This window comes from Cervus canadensis, chromosome 4, assembly GCF_019320065.1.
Source record: "Cervus canadensis isolate Bull #8, Minnesota chromosome 4, ASM1932006v1, whole genome shotgun sequence".
Lineage (NCBI taxonomy): Eukaryota > Metazoa > Chordata > Mammalia > Artiodactyla > Cervidae > Cervus > Cervus canadensis.
Window position 1 is genome coordinate 67,393,231 of NC_057389.1, and position 10,605 is coordinate 67,403,835.

General features: G+C 37.5%; 1 protein-coding gene across 1 annotated transcript in view; it reads left to right on the forward strand.

The window, feature by feature from the left end:
- Positions 1-7,165: 7,165 nt before the first annotated feature.
- Positions 7,166-10,605, forward strand: part of LOC122440882 (olfactory receptor 2C3-like) — a 24,545-nt gene continuing 21,105 nt past the window's right edge. The window contains exons 1-3 of the mRNA XM_043467562.1: positions 7,166-8,077; positions 8,223-8,245; positions 10,197-10,240. Of these exons, the coding sequence (XP_043323497.1) occupies positions 7,166-8,077; positions 8,223-8,245; positions 10,197-10,240 (979 nt within the window). The remainder of the gene's footprint in view (positions 8,078-8,222; positions 8,246-10,196; positions 10,241-10,605) is intronic.

Genomic DNA, 10,605 nt, shown 5'->3' on the forward strand with positions numbered 1-10,605 from the left:
CTAAGTATAAAATAGGTAGCTAGTGGGAAGCTTCTGTATAGCAGAGGGATCTCAACTCATTCTGTGTGTTGAGATAGAGGGATAGGTTTCTTTTTGGAAGGGAGGCTCAACAGAGAGGCAATATATATAACCTTACACCTAAAATGACTAGCAAATGAAGAGCAAACAAAAACCAAAGTTACTAGAAAGAAAAAAATCTTAACGATCAGAGCAGAAATCAATGAAATAGTGATGGAAAAAAAAATAACCAAGATCAATGAAACTAAAAGCAGTTTCTTTGAGGTGATAAAAATGACAAATCTTTGCCAGATTCATCAAGAAAAAAAGAAGAGAACTCAAAACTATAAAATTAGAAATGAAAAAGGAGATGTTATAACAGAAATACAAAAGATTATAAGTGATTACTACAGGCAGCCATATGCCAATAAAATGGACAACTTGGAAGAAATGGACAAATTCTTAGAAAAGTACAGCCTTCCAAGACTGAAACAGGAAGAAATAGAAAATATGAACAGGCTAATCATAAGTGCTGAAATTGAAAATGTGATCAAAATTCTTGCAACAAACAAAGACCAGGATCAGAGGGTTTGACAGGTCAATTCTATCAAACATTTAGAGAAGAGCTAATATCTACCCTTCTAAAATTGATCCAAAAAATTACAAAGGGATAAACACATCCAAACTCATTCTATGAGGCCACCATCACCCTGATACCAAAACCAGACAAAGATATCACAAAAAAATAAAACTACAGGCCAATATCATTCATAAACATAGATGTAAAAGTCCTCAACAAATACTAGCAAGCCAAAAACAACAACATATACAACCTGACAAATAGGCATATATCCCAGGGATGCAAGGATTCTTCACTATATGAAAAATCAATTAGATGATACACTATTAACAAACTGAAGAATAAAAACCATATGATAATTTTAAAAGATTCAGAGAAAGCTTTTAACATAGTTCAACACACATTTATGATAAAAACTCTTCAGAAAGTAGGCTTAGAGGGAACCTGAGTGAGTGAAGTCGCTCAGTCGTGTCCAACTCTTTCCGATCCCATGGACTGTAGCCCGCCAGGCTCCTCTGTCCATGGGATTCTCCAGGCAAGAATACTGGAGTGGGTTGCCATTTCCTTCTCAACACAATAAAGACCAGATATGAAAACCCTCAGGAAACATCATTCTTAATGATGAAAAATTGAAAACACTTCCTCTAAAAACAAGCATTTCCTCAAGTATTATCAAGAATAAGACAAGGAAGTCCACTCTCACCGCTATTATTCAATATAGTTTTGGAAGTCCTAGTCAAGGCAATCAGAGAAGAAGAAATAAAAGTAATCCAGATTGGAAAAGAAGAAAAGCTATCACTGTTCACAGATGACATAGTTCTATACATAGAAAATTCTAAAGATGACACCAGAAAGCTACTTGAGCTCATCAATGAGTTTAGTAAAGTCACAGGATACAAATTTAGTACTCAGATATCTCTTGCATTCCTATACACTAACAATGAAAAGTCAGAAAGGGAGATTAAGGAAACAATCTCATTTACCATCATATAAAAAAGAATAAAATACCTAGGAATAAAACTACCTAGTGAGGCAAAAGATCTGTACTTGAAAAAACTAAAAATGGAGCTCTCACGTGACCCATCAATTCCCCTCCTAGGCATATAACTGGAGAAAACCATCATTCAAAATGATGCATGCAGCTGGATATTCCTTGCAACACTGTTTGCACTAGTCAAGACGTAGAAACAGCCTTGATATTCATCAACAGATGAATGGATAAAGAAGTTGTGGTACATATATGCAATGGAATGTTACTCTCATGTAAAGGAATGACTTTGAGTCAGTTAAACTGAGGTTGATGAACCCAGAACTTATTACACAGAGTGAAGTGAGTCAGAAAGAAAAAAGTTTTGTGTATTAATGCATATGTATGACATGTAGAAAAATGGTACTATTGAACCTATTTGCAGGCCAAGAGTAGAAATACAACCATAAGAGAACAGACAGACTTTTGGACACAGAAGAGGGAGGAGAGAGTGGGATGGATTGAGAGAGTAGCATTGAAACATATATGTTACCATTTGTAAAAGAGCTGGTGGGAAGTTGCCATATAACACAAGGAGCTCATCCAGATAGAAAATTAAAAAGAAAACATAATCATTAAGTGATACATTAGAACATATTGACTTATTTAATAATTGTTATTTATAAGATATTCCATCTGAAAATGGCATACTACACTTTCTTCTCATGGAATATTCACAGAGCCCGTTGCTCTGTGACAAGCTAGAAGGGTGGGATGGAGGGGGATGGGAGGAAGACTCAAAAGGGAGGGGATAAATATATACTTATGGCTTCCCTGGTGGCTCAGATGGTAAAGAATCTGCCTGCAATACAGGAGACCCTGGATCAATCCCTGGGTCGGGAAGATCCACTGGAGAAGAGAATGGCTACCTACTTCAGCATTCTTGCCTGGAAAACCCCATATACAGAGGAGCCTGGCAGGCTACAGTCCATGGGGTCCCAAAGAGTTGGACACAACTGAGTGACTAAGCATGCATGGCGGATTCGTGTTGTTGTATGGTAGAAACCAATGAAACATTGCAAAGCAATTTTCCTTCAATTAAAATTTTTTTTTAAAATGTGGTGCATATATACAATGGAATATTACTTAGCCAAAAGAAGGAACAGATTAGTACTATTTGCAGAGGTAGATGGTCCTAGAGCTTGTCAGAGTGAAGTAAGTCTGAATGAGAAAAATGAGTATCACACAGTATCACTTATATGTGGAGTCTAGAAAAAAAATGGCAGAGATGAATTTATATGCAAAGCAAAAACAGAGTCACGGATGTGGAGAACAAACTTTTGGTTACCAAGGGGGGAATGGAGAGTGGGATAAATTGGGAAATTGGACTGATACATATATCTGTACTATGTGTTAAAAAAATTACTACTTAGAACCTCCCATATAGCACAGGGAACTCTATCCAGTGCTCTCTGGTGATCGGAATGGGAAGGAACTCTAAAACAGAGGCTGTGTTTGTGTGTGTGTGACTGATTCACTTTACTGTAGGGCAGTAAATTAATGCAACATTGCAAAATCACTATTCTCCCATTAAAATTAACTTATAAAAGGTGTGAAGTGAAAGTGTAAGTGTTAGGTGCTCAGCTGTGTCTGACTCTTTGCAACCCCATGGACTGTGGCCCACCAGGCTCCTCTGTCCATGGGATTTTCCAGGCAAGAATCCTGGAATGGGTGGCCATTTCCTTCTCCAAAAGTTTGGTGATCATTGTACTATTTTGTGAATGAGTTTAATTCAATTGATTTGTACACTTTAAAATTGTTACAGTGGCAAATTTATGAGGTGGATGAACTTGGAGCCTATTATGCAGAGTGAAGTATATCAGAAAGAGAAAGACAAATACTGTGTATTAATGCATATATATAGAATTTAGAAAGACAGTACTGTTGATTCTACATGCAGGGCTGCAAAGGAGACACAGATGTAAAGAACAGACTTTTGGACTCAGTGGGAGAAGGTAAGGGTGGGATTATTTGAGAGAATAGCATTGAAATATGTACATTACCATATATGTTACATATTTACTACAGTAAAAATAAGCTTGTTCTATCAAGAAAAGTATTAGTTTATCACTGCATTGTACACTCAGAGTAGAATAATTGGATTTTTTAAAAATCTGTAGGACATGTACTAAAATTACTGTAGTGAACAAATATTTCAGGCTCTCTCCTCCACTACATGAAAACACCTTTGTGGGGACACACAAATCTTGTGTTCTGCAATCAATGTTTGGCAGTATAAAAACCTAAAATAACATTGAAATAACATTCAAAATATTACTTCTGTACACCCATGATCAATTCTGTGTGTACAGAAACTATAATAGAATTGTAATTATTCAATAGGAAAAAAATTCCCAAAGCTTCTTCTGTTCCAACTTCACTCCCTTGATGTAGTCACCCTCTGTCTCTTTCCTGAATACTCTGGCGATAGCATGAATGTCTTGTGATTTTAAGAGTTTTATGACATATTTTGTCCTTTGGGAGTTGGCATATATTTCTTGTTCTGAAAATACTGTGACTTATTCTCATTCTTTTTGCTAACCACTTTCTTAGGGAAAATATCAGTGCTTCTCTCTAATTTAAACTTATTCTAATTTAAAAAATTAGGACTGTGTCCTTACACATGCATTAGAAGAGGATTTAGTACACCTGCCACCACTGATGTGAAGATTTCCAATATTTTTAAGGCTTGCAAATCCTTGGATGCTCTCCTATTTTTAATGCCACTTGCACTGAATTTGTTAATCTTATCAAATATTGAAATAAAATACTGCCCATTATACAATATTTGCACCCTGACTACAGAGAGATGATGCTGAAAGATAGCCATCAGTAAGTCATATTCTTCAGTTTATTTGTTTTCTTTCATGGTACATATTTAAGATAAAACAGTATCACAGAGTTTCTGGTAATTCCAATAAGATTGATGAGCACTGATCCTTTTGAGTAACAGGATTTTTTCTTTTTGGAGTCCTTGGTATTTTAGCAGGTTGCCTACCTTCAGGGGAAGAGTTGGGACTGAATAAATGATTTACAAAATATGGACTCATTCCTGTAACTGTCATCATGCTTTCTATGTCATAATGTCACAGGACTTGGGGCTGAGTCACATTTTTCAAGAGTGATTTTTATTGTAATGGTTTTGGTGAGTCACTCTCATGAGCAAAACTCTTCCTTTACAGGATTTTTTTTTTTACTAAGAATCTGGGTGTCATGAGCGTAGCTCCAGTACTTGCACTGAGCAACTCTTGGAGTTTGCGTAAGCCCCTAAACATTTCTAGAAATGAATCACATTATCACTAAGATCTTCATTTCCTCAAAAATTCTACCAAACTATTACTTCATGACTATGATTGATGTTTTGGTCCCCATCTGGTGGGAACATTCATACCTATTCTTCATATGTGAGTCAACAAAATTTTCATTATCTCCAGAGGGGCAATTAAACCCACAGATGACAACACAGTCCTCAGTTTAGACTTTTACTTTTCTGCGTCCTCCTAAATTCATCTGCAGTAACTCTTTGCACAGGGCAGTTATTTTATTGTATCATGACTATTCTTTATTGCACATCAATATACTCATTCACATATCCTCCCCCACATCTGCGTTATGAAACCACTCCTGACAACTCTCCATGCTTCCTGAATTTGGATGGGATCCGAATACATCTCCTTGGTGCCTTCTCAGAGTTTTAGGTGCTGCTCTGGTGTACTGGAGGATTGTCTCAGCATTCTGGTGTGGTGAAGACCACAGCAGTACAACTTCTGTGTATGAATTTTGGCAAATGCCTGAAGCTCTCTAAGTCCTATTTCTACAAATTCATGGGGAAACTCTACATATATTTTTTAAAACTGTGAATGTACAAGTGTTCAATTTATTCATTTGGTCTAACTTCCAGTTATACAAATAGGTAAGTTCCCTGCTGTGGGATTTTAAAAGAGTTGACAGTTGAGTTTATAAATGCTCTATTCTTCACAATGTATGGACTCCAATAATAATCAATTTACTTTTCCTTTTAAAAGACTGAAAAGAAAAATTCATGTTTTTGTTAAGAACAGTCCCAGAACTCTTCAGATACACCTGACACAGACTGATTGTCTGTTTTCGTCTAAGGGAGCTTCTGACTTCACACACTGTCCCTGATAGGTCCTGTGCTGTTTATTTAACATTTATAAGAGTAAGAGAGAGTCTGAGTCACTGGGGCATGACTTTGACAGTTTTAAGTGTTCATTCTTAGAAATACTTTTGTGAGGTTATCACCTATAACCTTCATTTTGCTTCAGTCCTGCCTCCACCATGACTACACACCATTCTAAAAACTACTTCACAGTTTACTCATTCAATGATAATAGATCAAGGGACTTCTGTGTGTCAAACACTGGATTAGCACTGGGGACCCAAAAATAAAGTAACAGAAAGCCATAACTCCATGAAATGTTTACTCTAACGGATTGATGTAGGTAATAAACATAATGAATTGGAATAGAATATTTGTTCTATGCTAATAAGTATTATGAATAAAAATAAAGCAGGAAAGGGGGAGAAGGGAGCTGAGAGGAAGCTATAATTTTCACTATTAAATAGCACAGTGAGGGAGGCCCTCAGTAAAATATGACTCTTGAGAAACAACCTGAAGGAGGTAAGGAATGTGAGCATGTGGCTGTCTTGGAGGAAAATCACTGCAAGCTTTGCTCCATGAAAATGAGGGGTGTTCAGCAGGGGAGCAATATGACCATTGCATTTTAATGTAATCTTCCGACTACTATGTTGAGAATAACTTGAAGGGAAGTAATAAGGAAGCAGGAAGACAATTGAGGATATAACATCAACAGTACAGGTGGTCAATGATAACAGCAAGGATCAGGGTAGAAACAACAGAGGTGGCGAGAAGCCATGAGAATCTGGATACATTTAATAATAAAATGAAACATTGCCAATTATTGTGGGGTTTCAGAGAAGAGAAATGTCCAGATGGATTCCATGTGGCTATTAACTGTGTGGCAAAGGAGCACAGGCTCAACTTTGTAACATTTGACTTTATCCTGGAATATCACTGAGTGACAATGTTCAGGTGGACAGCATGGGGACTGAGCCATATATACGAATGTGTCTATTACCCCCAAGCTCCCCTCCCATCCAGGCTGCCACACAACATTCAGCACATTTCAGCACAGGCTCAGTTTTAATGCCTGTGCAGTGTTTCATTCCATGAAAGACCATACCCAGTGATAACTCCTCACTAAAAACTTAGGTTGATTCCAGATATTGCTTCTGTAAGTAATATTTCAATAACAACTCATTGCCAAAAAATTTTCATGTGTCCATTTTTCCACAGGCTATGCATATTTCCATGTCATTTAGCATACATTCCAAACTGGCCTTCAAGAGTATGATGCAACCTCATCCACAATGAAGTTGAATGGATGATTTCAGGAGCAATGACTATGCATCTAGATTTAAAGTTTGCTCACTGATATAATCCCTTTATACCTCACACCCTGTGTCTTCCCACTCACCTGCAAGGTGACCTGTTTGCCCTCCCTTTAGCTGTATGTATGATGGAAATAGCCAATGTAAGTTTTCCAGAAGGTTTTATACTGCTGGGCTTCTCCGAACGACCCTCTCTAGAACCCATCCTTTTTATCTTTGTCTTGGGGCTTTATGTGGTGTCTGTCTTGGGTAATGGCATCATCATTGTGGTCTCCTGCATGGATGTGCATCTCCACACTCCTATGTACTTCTTTCTTGTCAACCTTTCCTTCCTGGACATTAGCTTCACCACAAGCATCGTCCCACAGCTCCTGGTCAATCTCTGGGGACCACAGAAAACCATCAGCTATGGAGGGTGTGTGATCCAGTTCTATATCTCCCACTGGTTGGGGGCAACTGAATGTGTCCTTCTGGCTGTCATGTCCTACGATCGCTATGCTGCCATCTGCAGGCCACTCCACTACACCGTCATCATGCATCCAAAGCTTTGCTGCAGCCTGGCTTTTGCCTCGTGGCTTGGGGGTCTGACCACCAGCATGGTGGGTTCCACACTCACCATGCTCCTGCCTGTCTGTGGGAACAATCGCATTGACCACTTTTTCTGTGAGATGCCCCTCATTATGCAACTGGCTTGTGTGGATACCAGCTTCAATGAAGTAGAGATGTACGTGGCCAGCTTTGTCTTTGTTGTCTTGCCTCTGGGTCTCATCCTGGTCTCATACAGCCGTATTGCCTGGGCTGTGTTGAAGATCAGGTCAGCAGAAGGGTGGAGAAAGGCATTCAATACCTGCTCGTCCCATGTGGCAGTGGTGGCTCTGTTTTACGGGAGCATCATTTTCATGTATCTCCAGCCTGCCAAGAGAAACTCTCATGAGCAAGGTAAGCTTGTAGCCCTTTTCTACACGGTGGTCACCCCAATGCTGAACCCCCTGATTTACACACTAAGGAACAAGACTGTGAAGAAGGCACTTAGGCACATTGTATTAGAGAACTGTGGTTTTGGAGGGATACATATATTTAAAAACATCACTTGTGAGGAGGAAGCAGATTTAAAGGGATCAAAACTGATTTGGAGTGTCAGGATATTTGGGATATCACTTCTATACACTATTTCTCAAGTTCAAGGTAACTGGCAAACTGAAATGGATGTACTTACATATTTTTTTCAGGCCAGTGCAAAGAGAACTTATTTTCTGTTTTATTTTTTATTAATAAGTACATTTTGCTAATTATTTATATAGCTTTGTATGGGTTATATTCATGCTACTTATGATATTATAAATTGTTTATGTAGCTACATATGCTAACTGTTAAATGATTTTGTTAATATTTTAAAGCAATGTCTGTCACTAAGGGTGTCTAATATGTGTGAAATCCTTTACTTTTTTCTCCCCTAATACTTGTAATGACTCAGTGAGGTAGATATTATTGACCTCACAAAGGTTAGATAATTACAAAGTTGTCAACATTTTATTCTGAGATCTAAGTATCCATGAACATATATGCCATTTTGGCTATAGTCTCTTGTGATGTAATAAGAAATATATACTTTTTTTTTTTGTCCTGACTTCTGGCACTGAGCTTCTAGGACCCTTGAAATTTTCTGAGTGATATGAATGAGAAAGTATCTTTTATTTTCATAACAAGGACATTTCAACATACCTAAGTTTATGCCAATGAATTAACTCAAAGAAGAGTCTCTAGATAGCTTCCAGAGGATGCCTGGATACCAGAGGAACTGACCCTGTGGTTAGAAGTTTGTAACTTTCAGTCCCAGCCCAAAGTCTGGGAAGGAGTTACTGGAAATTAAGTCATTAATGGCCAATAACTTAATGAATCATGCCTATACAATGAACCTCCACAAAAACTTTAAACAACTGTGTTTGGAGACTTCCAGCTGGTGACTGCATCTATGTGACAAGAAGGTAGGGTGCCCTAAACTCCGCCAAGACAGAAGTTCCTATGCTCAAGACCTTTCCAAACTTCATCCCATGTATCTCTTCTTTTATATTATTTGTCATAAACCAGTACACTAAAGTGTTTCCATAAGTTATGAGAGCCATTCTTGCAAATCACTAAATCTAAAGAAGGGGTGTGGCAACTCTATAGTTAGTTGGTCATAGACATGGGTGGCAACCTAGAGCTGGCAACTGCCTTCTAAACTGAGGGTGGTCTTGTGGAGGACTTTGTTCTTAAATTGGTGGGATCTGGTAATAGATTTAGGTAGTTACTGTCAGAGTTAAATTGAATTATAGGATGCCCAGTTGGTGTTTAGAGAGTTAGAATATTGGTTATTGTTGTGAAAAAAATCTCACACATTCAGTGTCAGAAAAGATGTGAGCAAAATACAATTCATGCACTTTCAGGAGGAGGAAACTAAAGAGGCAAATGCCTCAAAAGTAGAATTTTGAGTTGAATTTTCAGCAAATTGGAGAGTTCATCAATAACATGCTGCACAGATACATCTGTAACTATAGGACGATCAGTTTCCCTATTCAAGTCTACATATTCTGTTTACAGGATATGTAGATATTTTTATTCACTGAGTACCATTCATATGTCCAAGAATGATTTCTGGAGGTTATGAGAACTAGCACACAAAGTTGCACTTAAAAAAGTGAATTAATCTGCAAACAGTGAGAGTTTCGCTTCTTCTTTTCCTATCTGGATTCCTTTTACTTCTTTTTCTGCTCTGATTGCTGTGGCCAAAACTTCCAACACTATGTTGAATAGTAGTGGTGAGAGTGGGCACCCTTGTCTTGTTCCTGATTTCAGGGGAAATGCTTTCAATTTTTCACCATTGAGGGTGATGCTTGCTGTGGGTTTGTCATATATAGCTTTTATTATGTTGAGGTATGCTCCTTCTATTCCTGCTTTCTGGAGAGTTTTAATCATAAATGAGTGTTGAATTTTGTCAAAGGCTTTCTCTGCATCTATTGAGATAATCATATGGTTTTATCTTTCAATGTGTTAATGTGGTGTAATTACAAGTGATTGATTTGCGGATATTAAAGATCCCTTGCATTCCTGGGATAAAGCCCACTTGGTCAGTACTTGTCTGTTGTATGATTTTTAAATGTTGTTGTTCTGTTTGCGTAGATTTTGTTATAGGGATTTTTGCATCTATGTTCATCAGTATATTGGTCTGTAGCTTAGTTTAGAAAATTACTAGAGCAGCTAATCAATGAATATAGTAAAGTGCAGAATATAAAATTAACACACAGAAATCCCTTGCATTCCTATACACTAACAATGAGAAAACAGAAAGAGAAATTAAGGAAACAATACCATTCACCATGCAACAAAAAGAATAAAATACTTAGGAGTATATCTACCTAAAGAAACAAAAGACCTATACATAGAAAACTATAAAACACTGATGAAAGAAATCAAAGAGAACACAAACAGATGGAGAAACATACCGTGTTCATGGATTGGAAGAATCAATATTGTCAAAATGGCTATTCTACCTAAAGCAATCTATAGATTCAATGCAATCCCTATCAAG